The 27519-nt window shown below is 42.9% G+C and overlaps 2 protein-coding genes across 2 annotated transcripts in view; one reads left to right on the top strand and one right to left on the bottom strand.

Annotated features, from left to right (window-relative positions):
- The window catches only part of LOC126075015 (calmodulin-like), a 30465-nt gene extending 28646 nt beyond the window's left edge, over window positions 1-1819 (bottom strand). Inside the window, exon 1 of the mRNA XM_049882065.1 lies at window positions 1636-1819. The gene's annotated coding sequence lies outside the window, so the exon portion shown is untranslated. The remainder of the gene's footprint in view (window positions 1-1635) is intronic.
- A 140-nt stretch (window positions 1820-1959) lies between these two features.
- LOC126075014 (calmodulin-like protein 3) lies at window positions 1960-3264 on the top strand. Its single transcript, XM_049882064.1, has 2 exons — window positions 1960-2511; window positions 2745-3264. The coding sequence occupies exon 1, from the start codon at window positions 2061-2063 to the stop codon at window positions 2508-2510; it is 450 nt and encodes a 149-aa protein (XP_049738021.1). The 5' UTR covers window positions 1960-2060; the 3' UTR covers window position 2511; window positions 2745-3264.
- The last annotated feature ends 24255 nt before the right edge of the window (window positions 3265-27519 follow it).

Below are 27519 nucleotides of genomic sequence, written 5' to 3'. Positions count from 1 at the left end.
TACTGCCCTTTTGATTTCATATAATTGGTTTTTGTAAGGAGTACATTCCTCTCGGGTGTTATTGTTTATCTTATGTGCTTGACTATAGTTTGGCTGGGAGGTGATCTCCAGGAATGGCTTCATTTCCAGGTCAGAAGGTATTTTAGGGCCATAGTCTCATTGTCTTGGAAGAAGTGTGGCCAGAATGCTCCTTAGAAGCAAGGATGGTGAGACTGTGTCTTACATACTTTGGGCATGTTGTCAGGAGGGATCAGTCCCTGGAGAAGAACATCATGCTTGGCAAAGTAAGGGTCAGCGGAAAAGAGGAAGACCCTCAATGAGGTGGATTGACACAGTGGCTGCAACAATGAGCTCAAGCAAAACAACAATTGTAAGGATGGCGCAGGACCGGGCAGCGTTTCGTTCTGTTGTCCATAGAGTCGCTATGAGTCGGAACCGACTCGATGGCACCTAACAACAACAACAACAAGTCTCAGGGGCTCCTCTACTCTCTGTCAGACCAGCAAGCCTGGTTTTTTTTGTGGATTTGATTTTTTGTTCTACAATTTTCTCCCGCTTTGTCTAGGACTCTCTGTTGTGATCCCAGTTTTACCAAGTGTTGTGATCTCAGCAGTTGGCAGCGGTAGCCCGGCACCATCTAGTTCTTCTGGTCTTGGGGTTGTGTAGGCTGTGGTTCATGTGGCTCATTAGTCCTTTGGACTAATTGCCATGTCTCCCTTTCTTCATCCCCTTCTGCAGCCACCCGGCCTCCTCGCTGCCCCTGGCCTCCTCGCTGCCCCTGACCATGCCAAGCCCTCACCCACCCCTGCACTTTGCACTTGCTCACCCTCTCTACCTGGGAAGTCCCTCCTCCCTCTTCCGGTCACCCTAAAGTACCATCTCTGACAGAAGCCTTCTTTGACCATCTGTATAAAAGTAACCTCCCAGTATTATCTCCATCATCACCCTTTTTGTTTCCTTCATAGCGTTTATAAAAAAAAAAAAAAGTCTGTAATTATCTTCTTTTGGCTTCTTTGTTAGTTTACTTGCTAACTAGCTATTTTGCTGATGGCATGTAAGCTTCCTGAGGGCTGGTTCACAGCCTAATTTCCCAGCTCCTAGAAAAGAACCTCCAGATAGTAGGCCCTCAATACCCTTCGCTGTTCAGCCAATTCCAACTCTAGTGACCCTGTAGGGCAGAATAGAACTTGCCCCATAGGGTTTCCAAGGAGCAGCTGGTGGATTCAACTGTAAACCTCTTGGTTAGCAGCTGAGCTCTTAATCACTGCCCCACCAGGGCTCCGGGTCTTCAATAGATGTTTGTGAATGAATGAACAGGTTGGAGAAAATCCTTCTCCATTCATGTTTATTCTGAAGACAAGATGACACTCTGTTTCCTGGGGGCGGGGCGCATTTTTTTCCTTCTCTGAAAACCCTTTTAGGTACCCTAAGGTTTTGGAGACCAAAGATCAGGATGTTCTTTTCATCAGAGGTAATTTCTTCTTTTTATCCTTCAACAAACCTCAACCAAGGGGAAGAAAGAACACAGTGCTAGTTAGGGAGATTGGGGGACAGGTGGAAAATGGGAGAAGAAAAAGGGAAAATTCAAGGAGAAAGAAAAAGAAAGGTAATTTCTCTCAATACAGCCTAGCATACCTTAGTTGAAGGTATTATTTCAGGTGGTTCATCAAGGCTCTGTCTGATGTCAGGATGTAAATCTGACTGCCTTTCACAAAGAGAGGTGTTGGCTGCAGCTCATTTAGCAGACCGGCCTGTTCCTGCTTCTGGACTCTTGTCTAAACAGGACCTGGCCTTCAGGCAGCCGCCGGGCGGGGGAGTCTGTGAATGGCAGCCCAATCCACCAGGCCAATGGTGAAGGAGGACTCGGCTCCTTAAGCGCCAGCGATTCAAGCCAGGGCTAGAAAACCAGAGAGCCCGCCCCTCGGATCTTCCCCTTTCATTCCAGAGCTTGGTAAGAGGAGCCCAGCCTGCTGCCAGGCACTGAGTGGCTGGGCAGAGCTCGGGAGCATAGACCCAGGGGCACCCATCTCCTTCAGCACCCTTCGCGCCCCCGCAGCAGCATGGCCGACCAACTAACAGAGGAGCAGATCGCAGAGTACAAGGAGGCCTTCTCTCTGTTTGACAAGGATGGGGATGGCACCATCACCACCCGGGAGCTGGGCACCGTCATGCGGTCCCTGGGCCAGAACCCCACTGAGGCCGAACTCCAGGGCATGGTCAAAGAGATCGACGCTGACGGCAACGGCACCATCGACTTCCCGGAGTTCCTGGGCATGATGGCGAGGAAGATGAAGGACACGGACAGTGAGGAGGAGATCCGGGAGGCCTTCCGCGTATTCGACAAGGACGGCAATGGCTTTGTTAGCGCAGCTGAGCTGAGGCACGTGATGACCAGGCTGGGGGAGAAGCTGAGTGATGAGGAGGTGGACGAGATGATCCGAGCAGCCGACACGGATGGAGATGGGCAAGTGAACTACGAGGAGTTCGTCCGCATGCTGGTCTCCAAATGAGGTGGGCGGAGGAGCTGCTCCAGCCCGGCACAAATGGTTCCCCTTGGCTTCGCATTTGGCTGGCCAGTGTCGCTGTTGCAAAAGCCTTAGTCCTCAAATTTCTTTCTCCATTCCTCCAGCTTCCTCTGGACTGTTTTTTCTGTGGTTACGTGACTCAGTCCACCTTTTATGCATCTCATTTTCCCTGCACTCCTTCCGTTTTCTGTTCCTTTTATTATCTCTCTTCTTATGCAGAATGACACCGGACACTCCCAACCTAGCAAACAAATGACATCCTTCCATTAGTTGGGAGCAGAAGCAGAAGTGGCATTACTCTGCAAGGACCGGTACGTTTTGCACTGAGATGTGAGCAGTGTGACATCTTAGAGCACTCTGGCCATGATCTCTAAAGGGCACTCAATGTTGTGACCAGGGGAGCTGCTAGTCCTCATCCATGCCTGGAGACCCTGCTGAATGAAGACTTCACCTGCTGTTGTGCTTAGGATACTGGATTTGGGTGGGTGGGTGGAGAAATCTTGGCACCTAGAGGGAAAGGTGCTGATGGAGACTTTGACATCTGAGGTCAGGCCTCTGAAAATCACCACTTTTCTTCCATAAGGCACTTTCTTCTTCCATTCTGTCTTTGCTAAACCTCTGTGATTCATCTTCTGAGGTGCTGGAATAAAAACTGGAGTCAGTTGTAACATGTTTGTATTAACCTGGATGGAGGGAAATTTAAATGAAAGAGAGGGAAACTACAGGGGAATAAACAAGAGCTGGGTTCCCTATTTTGTTTGTTTCTTTTTTTTTTTTTCTGGTTCTGACTACAACAATCTTTGTTAGGTCCAGGGTTTAAACCAGGTGGGGATCTCTGTTTTTGTGCTTTTTGAAAATGCAGTAAGTTCTTGTACTGGTGGGTACAGTGAAAAGAGAGAAGTCTGGATAAGGTAAATCTGGTGTATTTAGTTTAAATAGAATGGGTAAGTTGGTAGCAAAGACTGGTTCATATAGAACTCCTAAAGATCTAAGTCAACTATAATTGAGAAGGAAGTCTGATAATGGTTTTTATTTCTCCTACATTGGCTCTCTGGGTGTTGTGAAATGCTCTGTGGTTAGAAGAAAGTGAGGAGCTGGAGAATGCTAACTGTATACAGATAGCCCCCATTTTTCAAAAGCTCACTTTACCCCACTTCACTTTTGCATAAGACTTACATGTTTAAAAAAAAACATGCTTTGAGTCAATTCAGACTCGTAGCAGCCCTATAGGACAGAGTAGAACCGCCCCATAGGGTTTCCAAGGATCACCTGGTGGATTTGAACTGCAGATATTTTGTTTAGCAGCCAAGCTCTTAACCACTGTGCCACCAGGGCTAGGCCTACATTAGTACCTGTTTTCTGTTTTCAATAAATCCAAAGAGGACTTTCGCCTTTACAGACAAAGGTAAAAAAGCAGAAATGGCATTCAGCATTTGTTGTGCAGCAAGGCCTTAAAGTGGCAACACACACCCTGAGCAGCAAGAATGGCATATTCAAGCTCATTCCCTGGGAACTACACTCAGCGTCAAGCCACCACAGCTTTGAACTGTGTCTGTGAGCATCTGTGCTTTACCTCCGTTCATTTTGTGCACCTTTAGCAAGATACATCCTAAGGTATCAGGAAAGCATAGAGAGCCTGTAAGGGTGTTATGCTTAGCATAAAACTGGACCTAGGTTATTTTTTGCATCTGGGAACACTCAAAAATTTTTCCCATACTATTAACGGCAATTACTTCTTTGCTTTATGCCATTTTGGCTTATGAAAGCTTTCACAGGAGCACTCTACTTTTGGATAGTGGGGGAAACCTGTATTCAGAATACATGGTGAGGAAGCAGTTTGTGGATGGTTATTCCCTCATTCTCCCAGAAACTTCTAGAGGTTGAATTCGATCATTTCAGAGGTCGAAGGGGCTTCATCAGACATCGTTTTAGTTCAAGAGTGAGGCAGTGTTTGTGGAGTGGGCACTAGACTGGGGCTTGTCAGAGATGGTTCTATCCCTGGGACAGCCACAAAGTAGCTGGTTGATCTTGGACAAGTCCTTTCTCCCTCTCACCTGTGTTTCCTCACGTGTAAAACATGGGCTTGGAGCTGACAGATTGGGATTCCAATCCTGGCCTCACTACTTATCACTGCAGACTATACATGAATCACTTAACCTCTCCCTTATAATAGCTGACATTCATACAGTCCCTACAGTATGCTAGGCAAGGGGCAAATTACCTCATTACCACACTATAAGGAACTACTCTTATTAGCTTCCCCATCCTACAAATGAGGAACCTGAGACAGAAAGCTTAAGAAATAAGCCCAAAGTCACACAGCTGGTAAGTGGCGGAGCTGGGAGTTGAATGCAAGTCTATATCCTTGACCATTCTGCTCCTGGCCTTACCATGCCCCTTGCCTGCACCGTGAAATGATGATTATGACAGTACCCCTGAAGCATTCAGAGGATTAGAAATAATATTCTCAACACACCTGGTGTGTAAAAAAGGTGCTTAATAAATGATAGCTGCAATTATTCTCATCTTTAGGGCTTCCTTCCAACTCTAACACTCTATGAGGCTCAGAAATGTATTTCTGCCCCATAAGTAACCCAACGGAAAAGACAGGGCAGAAAGGGGTCGAAGCAGTCTCTCATGTGCTGTCTTTAACTTGACTTCTGAAGGGACACCCCATGGTGAGATCTCAGGCAAGAACTGGCCCAAACACAAGTGTGATTTTAAAAGCCTCCTGCCCAGGTGGTAGAAGAGGCAAATCATGCTCTCAGATAGCAGGGCCTTTTAGGCTAATTCTCTCTGCAGCCAGCCCTCGGCAGTGGGAATTAGTTGACTACCTCCAGGAGGGGATTTGGAAACAAGCCTTGTGAGTGCTAGTGTCCAGGTGTCACTGGGCAGCAGCATTCTGTGAGCAGAAGAGCCAAACTGTTTCAACTTCGGAGGTTCAGACATGAATTACAGTTCTGCCTGCCAAAAGTTGAAATGTTGGCATCACCGCCAGGGTCAAATACAATTCAGATCTCAGTGTCTCTCATAGGCTGATTCCTAAATGCTGTAGGAAGGAAAGAAACTGGGGTCAGGAGAGGGCTGGATCCAGAGGCCTTTCTTCACGAACGTCAACTGGTTTCATAGTCACCAACAACAGACCTGGTGGGAGACTTAACACTTAATCCCCTCCTTTTAAGATATAGGCCCTAATGAAGCATTTAGAAATGTCAGGACCTATATGTGCTGCCCAGAGCCCTGGTAGTGCCGTGGCTAAAGGGCTTGACTGCTAGCCCAAAGGTCAGTGGTCTGAACCCCCCCAGCTGCTCCTCAGGAGAAGATGTGGCAGTCTGCCTCCATGAAGACTACGGCCTTGGAAACCCTATAGGGCAGTTCTACTCTGTCCTATAGGGTTACTATGAGTTGGAATCTACCAGATGGCAACGGGTTTTGGATATGTGCTGTTAGGAATCTCTGGATGGCACAAAAGTTTAAATGCTACTAGCCAAAAGTTGGCTGTTTGAACTCACTCAGAGGTGTTTCAGAAGACAGACCTGGCAATCTGCTTCTGAAAGTTCACAGCCTTGAAAACTCTATAGAGCAGCATTCTACTATGCACACATGGGCTAACCATGAGTTGGAATTCACCCGATGGCAGCTAACAACATATGGGCTATTAATGCTTCGGGGGGAAGGGATGAAGATGTCTTTTTGTGTTTCCCACCCAGCCTTCCACCTACTCATATATTGGAACCACCCATTCCTGAGTCTCAAAAGGCTTAAAGAGTCTTGCATGAAGAATTCCTTGTGCCAGGGCAAGGGCTACACCAATGTTGCAGAAAGGCCTTCCCCACTATTCGTATGCCTGTTTCTCAACTAAAGCCTCCAAGCCTCTGGTCCTCCCTTAGGGTGTGATGGTGAGAGCCCCAGAAGCTGGGCTGTGCAGGGAGGCGAGGGAAGGTTGGAAAGATTGTGCCACTTTCTCCCACCCCTAGAGACAGCATCACCCTTCATACCATTGTCTTGTCTGTTTTGTCATTGCTGTCATGACACTGAGTGTCAGGTAGGAAACATCCCCATTGGAGCCCTCAGAAGCAAGCAGATCCATGATAAATGGGGTTCTTTTTTTTTCTACAGGTGGGAAATCTGAGGTCATAAGGTAAAAGTGGCCCCACAGCAAAGTTGAAGGTGTTCCCCTCCCTTGTCTTAGATTTACATCCATGAATTTTTTTTTTTTTTTTAAATGCCTTCCCTTCTTTCTCTTATAAGCAAGAAGTTCATCTGCCCTGGCCAAGGTGAGAGCATCTTGCTCAGTCACATTGCATAGTGGGGTTGGCGCTCTCTGATTCCCCTCACCTCTGCACAGGACTGTGATGTCCTAGGTGTTCGAGACCTGCCTTGGCCAGTGGATCCAGAAGTCACACGTGTAAGAGTCTCTTGCAGTGGCTGGCAGCAGTGCAGTCCCCTCATGGACCCAACCTCCATGACTGAGCATCAGCTGCATTGGACCCAGTTTCCCCCGTGGCAAAATGCTCTCAGGACTCAGGGCCACCTGGGGCACGACTGTGAATGTCTTCAGCCTCGTCTCTCCTCCACTTTTCCTCCTTTGCTCTTCTTCCTCCCCATGCTGCTGCTGAAAGGTCTGTCCTCAAGGATGATTCTTGTTTGTAAAATTTGTAAAACATGGTCACCATAATTGCCAGGTTTAGGCCTTTGGCCTTGTTGAGTTATGGAAAGGGGAGACCTGGAGGCTGGAGCACCAAATATTCATTGATCTGAAAGAAAAAAGTGAGAATATAAGACAGGAGCCCAGACCTGTAGGTTAATGCTTTCTTCTTGCCCTGTGTTTCTCTCTATGACAAAGACTTTGAGGCAGTTGCCCCTGACATTTCCTTTTCTTTTCAGTCACTGAATAATTGGACTGAAACAACCTCCACTCATCCCCCTAAAAGGTGGTATTTGACTGCAGCTCAGAAGAACATTCTATCCAGCCTTGGGGGAAAGAATTTATAAATATTACCTCTGCTTTCATGTGCTTTCACCAAGCCTCCTCATAAATCAATACTCAGGGCTCCTGGACCTCACAGGCCTTTATAGAGCCGCTCTTCTGACTCCTATGTTTCCAATTTTAAGCCAAATATAGCTCAGCCCTGCCGGCTCCTGTTTATCCTCACAGATTCCAGAGCCCATTCAGAGACTCCCAGACAAGCAAGCTAAAAATGGCTCCTCCATTCCCGTTGGATAAATTTAAAATTAAAATCCACTTGTGGGGTAAAGACTGCATATGTTCAACGGAAGCAATCGTAAGTATGAGGTGTATTTCTCTTTCAAAAACTCAAACCAATATAAAACAAAATAAAAAAAACTATCTTTGAAAAGACTTGGGCCCAACCCGTCTGCTAATGTCCCCATTTTGCTTTTCTGGTAGTCATTTCTATAGCAACCAGGCTCTAAGGAGCCTGGGCGGGGCCACAAGGGGTGAGGGAACTGGGCCTAGAGCAACTGGTCAAAAGGCCTTCACTGAACCCTTCCGGCCATGCACAAGGCAAGGTGCTGGGTGTAATGGAACACCTTCCTCAAAGCACAGGGAAGAGAAAAGTCAGGGGTGGTCCAAGTAGATGGGCTAGAAATAAACCTGGGAAGGATGGCAGGGTTTTAATTCTATGAAAACAATCAATGAAGGAGTCATACACATTCACTGAAACATCTTTTCTAGGTCATTCATTTCTTTCCAGTGTGCTTCAGAATCACCAGGGAGGGAAAAGGAGCCGGGCACTTGGTACAGAAGGCTGGGAAGCATCTGAAGGCTAAACATCAGGTGGGCCCAGGAATCTTGGGTGACCACCTGGTACTGCCCTGCAGACTTGGGGTGGCTGATCATCAGTGCAGTGACACCCCTGGAGACAGGCCACATGCAACCCTGCCCACCCACAGATGAAGAACATCTCTACTAGCCACCAGCTGTGCTGGTCTCATCCAAAGCACATTGCATACCCTCAAGGTACTGATTTGGAGGACTCCAATGAGAGAAATACAGCTCTCACTGAGGACACACTTACATGGGTTGGGACATGAGAATGCTTGCTACGCATTGCATTCATTCATTTAATCATCAGGACAATTTCGTGCCATAGCTGCTTCTGTAATGAACACTGGTCAGGGGTAGATTATCCAATGGGCAAGGTAAACACCATGCTTACCTTGCTTCCTAGATTATCTGTAGTGAACAATTTCACATTTTTTCACCACATCAAAGATTCTGCTTCTAGGTATGGCTGTCATTTGCCTCTCCCCCAAGCCCAGAGCACCCTCCTACAGAATCAAAGCCTCTTTTCAAATCACAATCCCTGACAGGGACGGATCACTCAGTGAGCAAGGTAAACACAGGCTTACTTGTGCTTACTTACTAATCTATAGTGACCTGTTTCACATGGATTTCACCATATCTCTGATTTAGACTTTTAGCTTCCAGAACTGTAAGAAAATAAATTTCTGTTCTTTAAAGCCACCTGCTTATGGTACTTGTTACAGCAGCACTAGGAAACTAAGACAGCTGGGAAAATCGAGGTGCCATGAGAACAACTAAGTCAGGGTCTGGGTGGCTGCAGAGAGAATATTATCAAACTCTTGCCACTCTACAGAGTCCTGAATGGGCTATCTCATCTCACTGCCACACTTGCCCTAGCACTGGAGGCCAATCTTTGTGACAGTAGATGCCAAGTCACAATCCCAGGCAGGCACATCTCTCTGGCCAAAGCGGAGCGCCAGCCCTTGTCATGGCTACAGAGGACCTGAGAAAGAGTCTGAACTTCTCACCTTTTGTGGTGGAAGGAAGACTCTGCCTCCCACCCACACCCACATGGTGGAGGTTCAGATAATGGCCAAGACACATGTTCTGTACAAGAGGAGTTTGAAGGTACTCACAATCTCTTTTCAGTTATTCTGAGTCCCAAAAGGATCACCAGGGACATCCAGAAATGATTTTCTCCTGTCCAGTGCTGGTTCCTTATAATATGAGGAATGCAGAGAGTCATTGTTACGGATTGCACTGCGTCCCTGAGGTGCAAGTAATTACTTTTGTGTGTGGTCTTTCTAGCCATGGTCTTGTAACTCCCACCCAGGTGATTGTGTGATAGGGCTGTTGTGGCCTACCAAGGGGATTGGTCAATTTTGCTTTAAAAGGAGCAAATTCCAGAGCAGAGAGCAAGAGCCCACCACCACCAAGGAAAGAGAGAGCCAGCAGTAGAAGATGTCGAGTCGGCTTCCCAGCACACAGAGGGAGAAACCTGAGTGCCTTTGGGGAGAGACACGGGGCCAGGGAGAGCATACCTGTGAGCACAGCCAGGGAGAGGCTATCCTGATGGAAGAACTGTGTCCTGAGTGTTCTTGAGCCAGAATTGTAACTGTTAAAACTGTTACTTCCCTAATAAACCCCATAATTGTGAGTATGGTCTGTGAGCTCTGCGTGGCCATTGCAAAGAATTGCCAAACCCAGTAGGGAGTGCTGTGAGAGGGATAGTTGGTGTCAGAATTGGTAGAGATGGCAGAGAGGAGGCTTGTCTGGCCTCCACCTCATGGAAGTCAGCCTTTGGCTGTTGATCTTGATTCTCCTTCCCCCTAGTGAAGTTGGAGGAGGTCAGATTCCACCCCCAAGCCATTTTTACAGTCCCCCCAAAATATGTGCTGTAAATCCTCACCCCTATGCCTATGTATGTAATCCCATTTGGGAATGAGGTTTTTTGTTATGTTAATGAGGCCATATCAGTGTAGGGTGTCTTTTTAAACCTACTCACTTTTGAGATATTAAAAAAAGCAGATTAGGCACAGAGAAGCAAGCACAAATGTCACACGGAGATCTCCAAGGAACACCAAGAACGCTAGAGAAACTGACAAAGATTTCCCCCAGAGAAGACAGAGATAGCCTTCCCATAGAGTCAGCACCCTGAATTCAGACTTCTAGCCTCTTAAACTGTGAGCAGGGATGGATTACCCAATAAGCAAGGTAAGTAAGCACAATTAAGCTTGTGTGTAACTTGCTTACTGTAAACTCATGTACACTGTACTTACTGGTTAATCTGCCCCTGACTGTGAGAAAATTAATTTCTGTTCGTTAAAGCCACCTGCTTGTGGTATTTTTGTTATAGCAGCATTAAGAAACTAAGACAGCCAGATACACTACATTCTGGAGAAGATCCAAGTATAAAGGAAGTCCAAAGGGTAAATAATAACCTGCTACCTAAGAAAAAGTCCATGAGTTTGGGGCTCGGCTGGATTGAAAATATGGGGAGCCACCAGGTCACCTATGTATATGAAGCCATAGTAATCAATGAGGCAACCCAAGGAGAGAGTATAGTGTGAGGAGAGAAACGGACCAAAGACGGAATCCTAACTTGAACCCTTCTACCTGGCTCCCACCAGGGCCAACTTCATGGCCAGGTGACATGTGCAGTTGCACAGGGCCCATGCTTAGAAGGGCCCCAAGCTTGGTTCAGTGCTCTGCTGTCACTATCTTGAAACTCTTAAATTTTTTTACAAGAGTCCCTGCATTTGCATTTTGCGCTGCAGCCCACAAATTAGGTAACTGGTCCTGTTCACCATATCCTTAGCCCTAGAGCAGGCTGCCATGTGGGGAACAGTTCATAAATAGGTGTTGCATATATAAATGCCAAACTTTGGCAGGTGAGTGGGGGAAATAGGAACCCCACAATGTTGTAGTCAGAGGGAAGAGGAGATCTAGGAGCAAGTGGTATGATGGAAGTCCGGACAAGAGGGTTTCAGAGAGAAGCAATTCGGCCACACTCTCATTGCCTCGGGCAATGGTGAGGGGTGGGCTGAGTATTTACCCCTAAAGCGTATGGTCCTGCCTTTTCAGGCCTAGATCTACTGGCTGCTTGCTGGTCTTACTGTCTCTGACCATGAGACTCTGATGTCTCCCTCCTCCCACACTGAAGATCAATGCAGGATCTTTGATGTGATGGGCTGGTGTTTGTTCCCACCCACCTTGTTGACACAACTCTGGCTTTTTCCTTTGTTAGCTTCTTTCCCCAGAAAGCACTGCTGATAGTGTCAGATTGATACTGCCAGATCACACCCTGAAGGGGAGAGATGACTACTCCAGCAATACCAATCCTCTCTGGACTTGAGAGAACCCTACAAGTTGCCATGGAGTTGATTCTGACTCATGGTGGCCCCAAGTGTGCAAAGAACTGTGCCTCAAAGGGTTTTCAAGGCTGTGACCTTTTAGAAGTAGATTTCTAGGCCTTTCTTCTGAGGTACCTCTCACTGGGCTCAAACTGCCAGCCTTTCTATTAGTAGTCCAGCGCTTAACCATTTGCGCCACCCAGGGACTCCTGAAGGAACCTTAGATACCCACAGGATGGGTCAGCCAGGCCAGGCTGAGTTCATGCCTTTCCTCAGTTTCTCCGTGTCCATAGCAGGCTCAAAGCTCTAAAAGCTTTCCCTGGGCTAGCCCAGCCAAGAGGACATCTAGTTAGAAAAGAGATCCTAACAACCCCAAATGTGCAATCAGCCTGACTCCCCGTATCTGTCTCCCCACCCTAGTCACCACCACCACCACCAAAAAAAAAAAAAAGACAAGAGCTCAAATTAAAGAATTTAACCTGATTCTTTTGTTTGAGGAAAAAAATGCTCCACAGTGATTGGATTAAAGTCTTTCAGCTCCACATGGGAGACTAGGCAGAAAATGGTAAAAGAGTTGTTTTTCTTTTCCAGTAAGAACTAAAACCACGAGAAATGGTCTTAAAAGTTAGCAGAGAAGATTTTAATTAGACTTGCAGTAGAATCTCACAATAGCACAGATTCTGAGAAAATTTAACCAGTGTGGGAACATTACCTGTGTGGGGGAAAAGATGTCTTTGAATTTCATGAAGTTCCTATCTCAGTGCTTTGCATGGAATATACTCCCTATCAAAAGGCTTACTATAAATAAAAAAATGCCTACAGTTATGCATTAATTTTTTTTAGAATATCCCAAGAGATACTAGCTGCATTTCCAAGAATCAGGTTATCTAAATAAAAATCCTGTTCAGAACTCCCCTACGTAATTTTAAAAGGGAATTATTTCAGCCCTTGTATCCAGTCTTCGTGACCTTATGCAAGCCCCACGTTCTGCACAGTCACACTTAAATAAATAAATAAATAAACGGTGTTCCCAAAGGAGACTGTTCGAGGATGGAGTAAGACTCTATTTGTAACCCAAAACTGCAAGGAAACTTAGTTCTCTCACCACTAAAAGGGAACAAAAACATGCAAAGGTTTTGCAACAACCAAGCCCTCTGTTTAAAAAAAAACCTGTGATGACATCAGAAAACTCCAAAGAATGGCCAAAAAGGAGTGTCTTTAACCTAGAACATAGGGATCTTAACACAGCAAGTGAAACTTGACACTGGAATCTGATCCTTTCAACATTCTCATTTCTAACCCTTTGTAAACTTGCTGGGAAGGAGAGTCGAACAAAAAACCAAACACTGCCCTCAAGTCAATTCCCACTCACAGCAAGGAAGAGTAGAACTGCCCGATAGGGTTCCCAAGGCTGTAAAACTTTATGGAAGTAAACTACCACATCTTTCTCCTGGAGAGCAGATGGTGGATTCAAACTGCAGAACTTTTAGCAGCTGAGCACTTTAACCACTGTGCCACCAGATAGAAAAGGAGAGTAGAAGGTGGGAAAAAAAGACATGTCTTTCAAATGTGATTAATTGCTCTCCCTGGAATTCTATCTTGTTAATAGCTTCTTTGGCTATGGTAAAGACAAATACATCTGTGTTGGTGGTGTTTGGAGAACGAAGCATCAGATATTTTATTTCAATGTTTGTTCCATTCATTCATTCATTTATACACCTTACAATTCTTTGTTAAATGTCTGCTACATTGCCAGGCGCTACACTATGTACTGAGGAAAGAGTAGTGCCTGACTTCAGGTAGCTAATGTTTACTGCAACAGTCCACATAGTTGTGCCGCAAGACATCCTGGAACTAAAATATCTCCAGTGCTGGTAGTATGATCCAAGAGAGTACAAAAGAAGATGTATGGAACATTCATAACTGTAAAAGCTACATGATCATGCATATTCCTGATACACAAAAACTTCAGTTTTCTTTAGGCCTTAGTAAGAACTAAATCTGCCACTGACTATTCTATAGCTGACAACTGTTAAGAATTTTTTGCAGTCCAGCTTCTGGCTCTATACATTTCACACCTTGCTTCTCTTCCACTACCCCCGTCCTTCTGGGGCCCAGCACCACAGGGCACACTCATATGGCACACACTCATATGGCACTAAGACCACAGGCCCTAGACCTTTGGGCCACAATGCCAGTGGTAGAAGTGTCCCTGAAGCCATTCCCATACCAAGAGAACTGGCAATCATTTAACTGTACACAGCATGCCTGTAAACCACCTAAGCTAGTGTAGAAAGGGATGGGAGTCTTAACTGATTGCCATTAAAAATAGCTTACTTTTGCAGATTTTATAAAAACTTATGACCATGTGAACACATTGCTAGGGTCTCTCCCAGGAAAAGAGTTCCAACAAGGGAGGAGCCTGAAGCAGAAGCTTGAGCGTAATTTGCATCATGATTAATATATACCTGGGTGAATTGGGAACCCTGGTGGTGTAGGGGTTAAGAACTACGGCTGCTAACCAAAAGGTCGGCAGCTCGAAGCCACCAGGCACCCCTTGGAAATCCTATGGGGTAGTTCTTACTTTGTTCTGTAGGGTTTCTATAAGTCGGAATCGACTTGACGGCAACGGGTTTGTTTTTTTTTTTTTTTGTCGGGGGGGTGGGGGTAAACGACTGGATAATGTGCACATCTAAGTGATCTGAGCCTTTTGAATATTCTTGATACACATTTGTACTGTGGAGTGCAAAGAGAATTCATCTCGATAGTCTAGGTCCTAGGCCATAGAGGTTACCTCAGGTCTACAACCAGGAGCCATAAACACAGACTTAAACCAGGCCTTTCATAAATGCCACTAAAAGATGTTGTGATGCTAGACCCTTTCCTCTATTTTTAGACCTGACCTCTTTCTTCCTCTCATTGTTCTCCCTGTGTGGATTTTTCTCTGCGTGACTTTTTCATGCTGTCCATTTTCTCTCTATTCCTAACTCTCACTGTTTTCCATTCTCTTTGTAAACTTTCTCGTTGTTTTCCTTTCCTTCTTCACTTTTTGAGATCTATATTGCAAGAGTCCCTGGGTGGCTTAAACCGTTATTGGAGGTTTGAGCCCACCTAGAGGCACCTCAGAAGGCTAACATATTTTTTTCCTATTTTTCCATTAATTTGTTAAGAATTTGATCTTGGGACATAGCCTTTTTGCAAATTGTTTTTCCTGCCTGTAGCATTAAAGCTTTTGAGCAGCCTTTTCCCTTCAGGCTTCAGAGCAGGAACAAGGCCAGAAACAGTAGGAGCTTGTCCAAGGCCCTCTTACTTTTGTTTGCCCAGGCACTGCCCTTGAGGGGAAGGTTTCTGGACACTTCCTGTATCTCAGTCACAATGCAGAGGCAAAGGAGAAAAGCACATGTGCCTTCTTTGGGGGTTCCACTTAACTCTATTTTTCTGTAATTCAGTCTCTTTTTGTCTGACTATCTACAGAAACCTATATGCTGTATGTCAATCATTCAGTTAACAAGTTTTACCCAAGCACCTTCTATGAGCTATGAAGAGCAAAACTAACCCTTGTCCTCAAGAAACTTATTCTCTAGGTCTGTGAACACAAAATTACAACAAAAACAATCAGTTGTTGTTGTTATTGTTGTTAGATGCCCTCAAATCAGCTCCTACTCATAGTGACCTTGTTTATAACAGAACAAAACATTGCCCAGTCCTGTGCCATCCTCACAATTGTTGCTATGTTTAAACCCATTGTTGAATCCACTGTGTCAATCTATTTCATTGAGGGCCTCCCTCCTTTTAGCTGACCCTCTCCTTTACCAAGCATAATGTCCTTCTCCAGCGATTGGTCTCTCCTGATGACATGTAAAGGACATTTTAATAATAAAACCTATGATGGTGACTATGAATGCACCAGGTCAAAGAACAAAGAACCCATTGCAAGCCTGAAGAATCAAAGAAAACCGTATGGAAGAGGTAGCACTGATGCTGCCCTGGAAGACTGACCGGGCTTGAAGGAAGCAGAGGGGGGAAGCAAGGACATTCTTAGAGGAGGAACAACAATATGAACAAGGGCAGGATCTCAGGAAGAATGAGGAGATGCCCTGATTGGACAGTGATGGTAGACGCAGTTGCATGGATAGTGTGGGGCTCATACATAGTGGTTACAGAGGGTCTTGCATGCCGGGTGAAAAGAGTTGTTGTTAGGTGCCATCAAGTCGGCTCTGACTCATAGCAACCTTATGTAAAACAGAAGGAAACACTGCCTGGTTCTGTGCCATCCTCATAATCATTATGCTTGAGCCCGTTGTTGCAGCCACTCTGTCAATTCATCTCGTCGAGGCTCTTCCACTTTTTTGCTGACCCGCTACTTTACAAAGCATGATGTCTTCCTCCAAGGACCAGTCCCTCCTGATAACATGTCCAAAATATGTGAGACAATGCCTCAGCATCCTTGCATCTAAAGAGCATTCTGGTTGTACTTCTTCCAAGACAGATTTGTTCATTCTTCTGGCAGTCCATGGTATATTCAACATTCTTCTCTAATACCATAATTCATATGTGTCAACTAGGGACCCATAAACTCAAAAAGTTAAGAAGCCTCCTAGACCTCACCTACTGCACTTTGCCCAGGAGGAAGGGAAGCTAGTAAAGCTGTTTCATTACATGTGGTTTCCTTTGGTATCTTTGAGTTAAAATTTCTACCAGTCCTAGTCCTATGAGATTGGAAACAACAATAGTCTACCTGATGAGGAAACAGCACATGCCATCGCAATAATACTTAGGTCTATAGAAGCCACATTATAAGGACTCAGCAGAGCACTATTTTTTCTTTTCCACAGAGGCTTGGAACAAATTTTATCCTGAACTTAGAGACTTATCCCCAGAAATGCCCACATTGGGCATACAAATGAGGATGTAACTGATTCAGGACTTGCAAACTGCCTCCAGGCTTGAAGCTGACCACAGTCCTGACAAACACCACCATTCCCAGAAACAAGTAGGAGACCCAGAAACATAACATCCTTGAAGGTACCCAAATCCAAACAATAACAATTGGACATTTTGGACTTGAGGGAAGGGGTGTTGTGTAACAAACCCACATTGAACACCCCATTGCCATCCAGTTGATTCTGACTCACAGAGACCCTATAGGACAATAGAACTGCCCCATAGGGTTTCCAAGAAGTGGCTGGTAGATTCGAACTGCTGACCTTTTGGTTAACAGCTGAGCTCTTAACCACTGGGCCACTAGGGCTCTACTAAACCCATATTCAACCCAGTAACCCAATTAGCTCCTCTATATAATCTCTGGAGCCCTGGTGGCATAGTAGTTAAGTGCTTTGCTGCTAACCTCAAGGTCAGTGGTTTGAACTCACTAGCCACTCCATGGGAGAAAGATGTGGCAGTCTGCTACCACAAAGATTACAGCCTTGGAAATCCTATGGAGCAGTTCTATTATGTCCTATAGGGTTGTTATGAATTGGAATCAACTCTACAGCAATAGATTTTTTTTTAATATAATCTCTGGAGCTTGGGGCAGTAGCATGGAGATCTACCTGCCCTGCTGCAGCCCAGGACTTGGCCTTGTATGTCAGTTTTCCCCATAATAAATCTTAGACCACTTATTCAACCTGGAATTGTCTGCTTCTTTCTTCAGTCTGTCCCTGCCATCTTTGTACAACAGCCTATTTTGATTTCCGCCGGGCACTCTCCTACCCACTGCAGCCACCTGATAGCCCAGATATGACCCAGCTGAAATTTTTAATAAATTGTTTTATTTCCCTAGAGAGATTCAGGGACTGCCATGTACCAGACATTTTTCTAGGTACTGGGATTATCACAGTGAACAAAACAGACAAAAAAACTCTGTCCTCATGAAACTTACAGTTTACTGAGATAATTACTATAATAATTACAATATATAGTATGGTTGAAGGCGATGAAGTGAAGGGGGGAGTAAACCAAGAGAGCACTGGAAACCGAGTAAAGAGAAGGAAGTAAGACCTACGATTGGTCATATAAAATGAGGATTGAGAATTAGTCACCAAATTTAGTAACACAAAGGTTCTTGATGACCTTGACTAGATCCGTTTTGTTGGAATAAAAAAAAATTTTTTTTTTTTATTTATTTTTTTATTATGGGGCTAAAATCTGTGGTAGCCAGTCTCTAAGACGGCCCCTAAGGATCCCCACCTCTTGGTACCCACACTCTTTTCATGTTCTCTCACATTCATCAGAGAGGGTCTGTGTGACCAATAGAATGTGGCAGAAGCAATGGTATATTACTTCTGACATTAAAAAAAAAAAAAAATCCACAGATTTCATCTTCTACTTCTTCTCTGTCTCTCATCACTTGCTCCAGGGGAAGCCAGCTACCATGTTGAAAAGACACTCAGGAAACCTATAAAGAATCCCTTGTGGTGAAGAACTGAGATCTCTGGCTAAATAGCCAGCAAGTAACTGAGTTCTGCTGCTATTTGAATGAGCTTGGAAGTGAATTCTTCAGACGTCAGGTGACCAGCTCTGATCAACAGCTTGATAGCCGTCTCATGCAAAAACTTGAGCTAGATTCACCCAGCTAAATGTTTCCTATAGTCCTGATCCACAGAAACTGTAAGATAATAAATGTCCATTGTTTTAAGCTGCTAAATTTTGGGATAATCTGTTACACAGTAATAAATAACTAATATAGGGTAGGAGCTACCTGATTGGAATAGGTTTAAGGGATAATGACTATTTCAGTCCAACCCTTTCAAGTAGAACAACTAGAAAAACAGGAGAGCCACACGTACACACACTTAGTTTCCTAGGGCTGCCATAACAAAAATACCACAAAGCGAAAGGCTTTAAAGAACATAAATTTATTGTCCCACAGTTCTGGAGGCTAGAAGTCTGAGTTCAGAACGAAGGCAGGACCATGCTTTCTCACTCTCTGTTCACTCTAGGAAAAAAAGATATATCTTCATATGGAGTCTTCCCCATGTGTGTCTGTCTCCATGTCTATTATAAAACATTACTCAGAAGGGATTAGGAATAGAACCCAACCTACTGCAGTATGATGTCACTGATAATATCTCCAAACAAGGTCATATTCACAAGTACAAAGGTTAGGACTTCAACATATCTTTTGGGGGCCACAAACACAAATCCACAGCATACACCTATTTCAGACTAGCTGAGCAGCACCTCTTTCTTAGAGGTCTGAGTTTCAGCTCTGCAGAGTCCTTCTCCAAGTTTCTATGTTTTAATGATACCAACCTCTTCTCTTTGTTCCCTCAGACCTACAACTGGAAACTATTTCCTGCAGTAGCTACTTTCAAGCTATCTTGTTGTTGTTGTCAGGTGCCGTCAAGTCGGTTCCAACTCATAGCGACCCTATGTCCAACAGAACAAAACAATGCCTCGTCCTGCTCCATCCTCACAATCCTTGTTTTGTTTGAGCACATTGTTGCAGCTACTGTGTCAATCATCTCATTGAGGGTCTTCCCCTTGTTCACTGACCCTCTACTTTATCAAGCATGATGTCCTTCTCGAAGTCTGACCCCTCCTGATAACATGTCCAAAGTATGTGAGACATAGTCTCACCATCTTTGCTTCTAAGGAGCATCCTGGTTGTACTTCTTCCAAGACAGATTTGTTTGTTCTTCTGGCAGTCCATGGTATATTCAATATTCTTTGCCAACACCACAATTCAAAGGCATCATTTCTTCTCCTGTCTTCCTTATTCATTGTCAAGCTTTTGTATGCATATGAGGTGATTGAAAACACCATGGCTTCAATCAGGTACACCTAGTCTTCAAGGTGGTATCTTTGCTCTTCAACATTTTAAAGAGGTCTTTTGCAGCAGATTTGCCTAATGCAATGTATCTTTTGATTTCTTGACTACTGCTTCCGTGGGTGTCAATTGTGGATCAAAGTAAAATGAAATCCTTGACAACCTCAATCTTTTTTCTGTTTATCATGGTGTTGCTTATTGGTCCAGTTGTGAGGATTTCTGTTTTCTTTATGTTGAGGTGTAATCCATGCTGAAAGCTGTGGTCTTTGATCTTCATCAGCAAGTGTTTCAAATTCTCTTCAATCTCAGCAAGCAAGGTTGTGTCATCTGCATAATGCAGGCTGTTAATGAGTCTTCCTCCAATCCTGATACCCCGTTCTTCATATAGTCCAGCTTCTCAGATTATTTGCTCAGCATACATATTGAATAAGTGTGGTAAAACAATATAACACTTACACATACCTCTCCTGACTTTAAACCACACAGATACATTAGAGTTCTCTTTTTTACTCTTTCTATGATCTAGCTAATAACTTTATACCTACTTAAAGATTCTTTAAATCAAATTCTCTCTGCTTAAATAACTACTGTGATTTCTATCTCCTGAATGGCTGATGATTCTGACTGATAAATCTAGCACGACATTCAATTTAAAAAAGGGGGTTTTACAAATCAAAAGAAAAAATAGATAGCAAAAATAGACCCAAAGTAGATGAGAACTGTAGTTATCAGTATATTCAAGAAATTAATTATGGAAAATATTAGAATCAATGGCATTTCTAAAATGAAAAAATATAATAACTGAATATAATGATAGTAAAAGGAGAGAAATTACAGATAGTGAATATCAACAACTCTTTCAAGAGGTTTTGCCATAAAAGGGATCAGGGAAATGGGGCAATAGCTAGAAGGGGAGGTAGAGTCAAGAGAGGGTTTTTGCTAAAATCCTAGTCTAGTGGAATCTGTGAGTTAATCGAGATAAATGGGTTTATCTTACTTGAAAGTTTGGGAACCACTGGTTCAGAATATTAGTGCCCCTTAAACTGTGATCTGTCATCATTCCTGTCGGACTTTACCTCCTCTTTCTTCTCCTGGCACCCTTCGACTGAATCTACTTGCTATTGTACACATGAGCAAAAAGGAGGAATGAAGAAAAACCTCAAAGCACTCATTTGATAATGCCAGACTCTTCTCTGGGAGAAGACACAGGTCATATGCAAATGCATGGGCAGCCACATAATTTCATCTGTTTGGGCTGTGTCATAAAAAAAAAAGTCTAGAAGATTAGTAGCAATTACTCCATATATTACAACAACCAGGTTTGTATCGGTCAGATGGAAATTTTATTATTTAAGGGAGTTAAGTAATGTGAATTGTCATATCATAACAAACAAAAAACAAACCTGTTGCCATCCAGTCAATTCTGACTCATAGTTATTAGGAAATCTGAATGCAGACAGAAGAGTTTGCCCCAAGTCATCCTATGAACACTACAGGTGTTTGACAAAGATTAAATGATGAGTAAGTATATATTTTTTAAGTATATAAGTAAAACCCCATGGCTTGCTTTACTCCATGGACAGGAAGAGTGCCTAAAAGTAGGAACAGGGAAGGTTGTGGTTACACTCAGAATAGCAAGCAAACAGACAAGTTGCCTTGAAGCCAAAGAAGTTTTCGCAGCACTACATCCCATCAGGGTGATGGGGAAAAGCATTCTGAATCTGAATGAGCCTTGCAGCTCTCACAGCCTCACTACCTGAAAAGTTTTAGCCCTTCTACTCAACCAATATCAAAATATAAACTCTTTCCCTTTGCTTAGGGCTAAGCATATGCAAGGCCCCTGCCTCCCTTGGGAAATCTGGTGTGGAATGCCCAAGCTTGTTTGAAGTCACAGATAGAGCACTGGGTGCCTCCCCTTGTCTTGGCTTCACTGTTGAGTTACAAAGTCAGCAGAGACTATGGAAAGAAACTGGTATGCTAGGATGACAGCTAAATGGCAACATGTGTGCAGATTGCATTAAAGAGAAGTGGTAGCAGGCTCTTCACCATCCGTGAAGAAGAGGACCTGAGAGTGGGGTGACCAACCATTACAGTTTGCTTAGAACCGAAGGAGTTCCAGGGATATAGGGCTTTCACTTTTGAAACCAACAGTCCAGGGGAAACCAGGGTAAGCTGGTCATCCTACTTGAGAGGCTGTGGCCCTGGAGAGGGGCAAGAATCCCTGCCACAGGAGGACTAGATGCAAGGCAGCACCTAGCTTGTCCACTTGATATTCAGAGGTCTGTTTCTTACTGTCCTAAGATGAAGAAGATGTATTTTACATTGAGGATTTCGGTGTCTCCCATCTTTCTCTAGAAAAAATCTGCTTTTTCGGATCTTCCTTTGACAAAATTAAAGCATACAGAGTTTCTCTGGTCTCTTCACTATCATCAAAATAACGATTTCTAACTCAATAGCTGCATAGACATAATATGTGGGTGGACGTTCTTATCACCCCAATACCAGGTTCTGAACAACGTGAGAGGAGGAACTCCATTACTTTAGTTTTGTTTCATTTGCATGGCACAGCCCAGTGCCTTGTCAGGTACCCTCTAAATAGTAGATGAACCAAATTGATTTGAACTGAACTGATGCTAGAGATCACAGAATTTGGAGATGCACGGAAAAAAAAAAAAAAAAAGGCCTTCTCTCAAGGTGAAAAATCAAGATCTTCCGCTTGAGAATAGTTTAGTTCAAGGGCCAAGAACTTAAAATTATGCCCATAGCTCCCAGCCCTACACTTGGTTCTCTGTTCAATTTTTAAGAACATTTAATGCCCCACTATGTGAAGGACCACAAGAGGAGGCCCGGGCTAGTGCAAATGGTTAACACACTCAGCTGCTAACCAAGAGGCTGGAGGTTTGAGTCTACCCAGAAGTGCCTCAGAGGAAAGGCCTGGTGATCGGAGTCTGAAAAATCAGCCATTGAAAACCCTGTAGGCACAGTTTTACTTTGACAGGCATGGGGTCACCGACTGGCAACTAGTAACTGGTAATGTGTCAAGTGGGCTACCGCTTTGAACAGCTCCAAGGACACCTTCACCTTGTATCCTGTGTAAGTTAATCTCCCTGGACTTCTGCAAGGCAATGGTCCTGACATAGGAGAGGGAAGGTCTAAAAGTAAATGAGAAAAGGCCTTGGACCCAAGGGGCTCACAGTCCTGGGTGGTGAAAGGCATATAATAAAATAGGTACAATGTATAAATATACACCAGTCGCCCTAAGATCTCAGAGGAAGGAGCTACTAGTTGGCACAGGATGCTTATTTGTCAATGAATGCTAAATGTTGAGTGAATGAATGGGGAGCTTTGAGGGAAGTGGTATTACATTAAGGCTTAAACCATGAATAAGAGTTTATTCACTGGCCAGATCCTGGGATTCTCATGAATATCCTCAGAAAATCTTATCCACACCATCAACAGAAGAAGAGCGTGGACTCAGAGGAGAATACCACACAAGTAGAAAGAAAGAGCACTTCCTAAACCAGGAAACAGTGTTGGCCAAGGGAGGTCAGAAGACACTTAGGGAATCCTGGAGGTTATCAATGAGGGGGTCAGAAATGCTGCAGCAGTTCCCCTGGGAGCCAGCTCAGCAATCAATTGGAAGCCATAGAAAGGCAAGGAAAAGTCCTTTAAAACTAAGTGATCCTGGAGGGAATCCCATCACCACCAAGCCTCCCTGTCTTCCCTAACACACTCTGCTGGCCCCACTTCCTTCCTGCCGTTAGGAAATTGAGGTCGTTAAACCAACCGATATCCTGGTGCTTGGGAATTTTGATTACAGTCACCTGCTCTGAGAAACAACTTCAGGCCTAAAAGGGAAGGCAAGAGTTGTTAGTAAGGCATCTGGCAGACATTCGAGAATTTTTCTTTCCCGTTCAGATGAATCTTTTAATCCAACGTCTGTATTTTCCTAACCAGAAATGAAATTACATGGTACAGTAACTACTCTTACACTAGGGGAGCAACAGGACAGAACTTTTGAAATTGGAACATTCCAGAAAAATTCAAAGTAGTTACACCCCAATAATACTCACAAACTTCCAAAAATACTTGAAGAACAGTAATTCATAGTTATGTCCACAGCCCCAATGTGCTTCAGGCTCCTTTTAATTCTCCTGTTCTTTTATTTGCTCCTCGGTGAAAGAATCACAGAAACTTAAAAGCAAACAGTTGAAAGGGATGCCAGAGAGAAAAGAGTCCAGCGTCCTCACCAATGTAATATGTGCATGCTGCTTTCGCATTTGTGAAATGCTTTAATGAACGTTGGCTTTGTTATATATTTAACATAACAACTCTACAGGGTGAAGATTATGATATCCATTATACATGCTAAAAATGAGGTTCAAGTGAGATTAACTGACAAGACTGGGTCATATTACCAGTAAATAACAGTCCAGTGTTTGAACCCATGTCTTATGACACACAACCCACTACCCTTTTTTTTTAATCAAAGTTATTTTTTAGAGAAGTTTTACATTTACAGAAAATTTGGACAGAAAGAACAGAGAGTTCCCAAGTACTTCCTCTCCCCCTGCCCACGGTTTCCCCCATTATTAACAACTTGCATTACATTTGTTACAATTGATGAATCGATATTGATATATTATTAGTCTGAATTAACTCTACGGCAGCTAGTTTTTTGTTTTGTTTTGTTTACATTAGGGTTCATTCTTTGTGTTGTACAGTTGTATGGGTCTTGACAAATGCATAGTCATGTATACAGTGTCATACTCTTTTTATTAAAAAACAAATTTCGGATCATGGAAGTTGGAATTTTTAACTTTCGAGCACTCAGAAGAGAATAAAGAGCAGTCAACATTTTGATATATAGCCTTCTAGGATTTTTTCATGTATATCTTTATGTATTTTAAAAAATAAAATTGGGATTACACTGTATAATTTATATTTAACAATATACCATGAGCATTTTCTCATAGTCTAAGATATATATACGAAGATAGATCACATCCTGGGCCATAAAACAAACCCTAACATATTCAAAAGAATTAATATCTTACCGAGTATATTCTCCAACCCCAACGGAATTAAACTAGAAATCAGTAACAGAAAGATAACAGGAAAATTCCCCAAATGCTTGGAAACTAAATAGTACACATCCAAACAATCCATGGGTCAAAGAGAAAATCTCAAAGGAAATAAAATATATATATATTAACTAAATGAAAAATTAAAATACAATATCAAAATTTATGGAACACAGCTAAAGCAGTGCTGAGAGGCAAATTTATAGCACTAAATACCTATTTTATTGTTGTTGTTAGGGGCTTTTGAGTCAGTTCCGACTTATAGTGACCCTGTGTACAACAGAACAAAATACTGCTGGGTCCTGCGACATCCTCACAATGTTGTTATGCTTGAGCCAATTTTTGCAGCCACCGTGTCCATCCATCTCACTGAGGCTCTTCCTCTTTTTCACGGACCCTCTATTTTACCCTCCTGATAACATGTCCAAAGTATGTGAGATATAGACTTGCCATCCTTGCTTCTAAAGAACATTCTGGCTGTACTTCTTCCAAGACAGATTTGTTCGTTCTTCTGGCAGTCCGTGGTATACTCAATATTCTTCACCAAATGCATACATTAGAAAAGAGCAAAAATCTCAACTCAATAATCTAAGCTGTCACATCAAGAACCTAGAAAAAGAGGAGTAAAATAGACCCAAAGCAAGCAAAAGTAAGGAAATAATAAAGATAATAGCAGAAATTAATGGAATTGAAAACAGAAAAACGATAGAGAAAATCAATGATGTAAAGAGCTGGTTCTATGAAAAGATCAATAAAATTGGCAAACCTCTAGCAAGACTAACAAAGACAAAAAGAGAAGACACAAATTACCAAATCAGTGATAACACAGGGGATACACTATAGACCCTACCCAAGCCAACCCAAACCCATTGCCGTTGAGTAGATTCTGATCACAGCGACCCTATAGGACAGAGTGGAACTGCCCCATGCAGTTTCCAAGAAGGGCCTGGTGGATTCAAACTGCCAACTTTTTGGTTAGCAGCCGTAGCTCTTAACCGCTATGCCACCAGGGTTTCCACAGACCCTACAGACATCAAAAGAATAATAAAGTATTACAAACAACTGTACACATATAAATTTGACAACATAGATGAAATGGAACGAGTCCTCTAAAAACACAAACTACCATAACTTACCCAATACAAAATAGATCATTTTAACAGCCCTATAACTTTTTTTTATAACTATTAAAGAAATCTAATTTGTAATTTTAAAACTCTGAAAAAGGAAACCTCTAAATCCAGATAGTTTCACTGGAGAATTCCACCAAACATTCAAAGAGTAGGTAACACCAATTCTACATGTCTTCCAGAAAATAGAAGGGGAGAGTATACTTCCTAATTCATTTTATGGAGCTGATATTGACCTGATACCAAACAAACAAAAAAAAAAAACCAAAGAGTGTACAAAAGAAAGAAAACTGCAAACCAATATTTCACATAAATATAGACAAAAATCTTTAGCAAAATATTAGCAAATAAAATTCAACAATAGATAAAAAGAATTACACACTATCGCCAAGTGTGGTTTATTCTGGGAATGCAAGACTGGTTCAATACTCAAAAATCAATCTGTGGATTTGTTATTTATATATTTTATTTATTACTATATCATGAGCATTTTCTCACTGCCTAAAATATTTTTAAATATTATTTGTATTGATCACTTTACCTTTTGTTTATGAATTTATCATAAGTATTTAGCCATTCCTTTCTCTTGGGGATTTGAATTATGTGAAACATTTTGCTATTATTGTAAAAAATGCTGAGAAGATCCTGGTGTCCATTTCTTTTTCTTTCTTTTCTTGTCTAACAGCTTTATTGGGATACAATTTACATACTACACAATTCAACCATTTAAAATACACAATTTAATAGTTTTCAGTATATTCACAGTATTGTGCACCCATCACCACAATCTAACTCCAGAACATTTTTGTTCCCCCTAAAATAAACCCTATACTCATTAGTAGTCAATCCCCACTTCTCTCAGCTCCCTCCCCCAGCCCTAAGCAACCATAATCTACTTTCTGCCTCTATAAATTTGTTTTATTTTGGACATTTCATATAAACGGAATTACACAATATGTAGTTTTTTGTGCCTGGCTTCTTTCACTTAGCATAATGTTTGCAAGGTTCATCCAGGTTGTAGCATAGATCAGTACTTTGTTCCTTCTTATTGCCAAATAATACTTCATTGTCTAAATACACCCCATTTTCTTTATTCATTCTACAATTGGTGGACATCGGGCTGTTTTCGTTTTGGGCTATTATGAGCAATGCTGCTGTAAACACTCGTGTACAAGCTTTTGAATGCACATTTATTTTTATTTTCTTGAGCATATGCTTAAGGGTGAAATTTTTCAGTCACATGGTAACTTCGTTTAACTTATTAATTTTCTTTAAGATAAATTCCTAGCAGTGAAAATAATTGGTCAAAGTATATGAGCATCTTCAAGGTTTTTGATACATATTACCAAATTACTCTCCTAAAAATATTATACCAACTTCTCCTCCCACCAGTAGTACCTGATAATGCTTTTAACAGTACAAATTTGGGCTCCCAGAGTTCCTAAATAATCTGATCATTTAGCAACAGTCATCCAATCTTTGTTTGGACCTTTAGGGACTCACAAGCAGCCCACTCCATTTTTGGACAAGGCTTAGTAGAAGGAACCAGAAGACCTGGGTTCTTCTCTCAGGCCTACTACTTGCTGTCCATACAATCTCGAGCAAGTTCTTTCCTCCTTTGCAAAAGGGCAAAAGGAAGGTAATACCCAACCTGAATTACCTCACTCAATTGTTCTTCAGGATCAGTGGGATAGTGCAGGAATGCTTTTGTAATGCAGGCACGTCCAGACAGGGGTAAGTCTTGTCAAGGTGTCACTCTTTAAGATCTTATGCTGTTGTGTGCCATTGAGTCAATTTCCACTCATAGCGACCCCATGTGAGAGAGTAGAGGGGCTCCATAGGGTTTCCTAGGCTGTAATCTTTATGGGAGCAGGTCACCAGGTCTT

Source organism: Elephas maximus, chromosome 4, assembly GCF_024166365.1.
Source record: "Elephas maximus indicus isolate mEleMax1 chromosome 4, mEleMax1 primary haplotype, whole genome shotgun sequence".
Classification (NCBI taxonomy): Eukaryota; Metazoa; Chordata; class Mammalia; order Proboscidea; family Elephantidae; genus Elephas; species Elephas maximus.
This window is presented reverse-complemented; position numbering and strand designations above follow the sequence as displayed.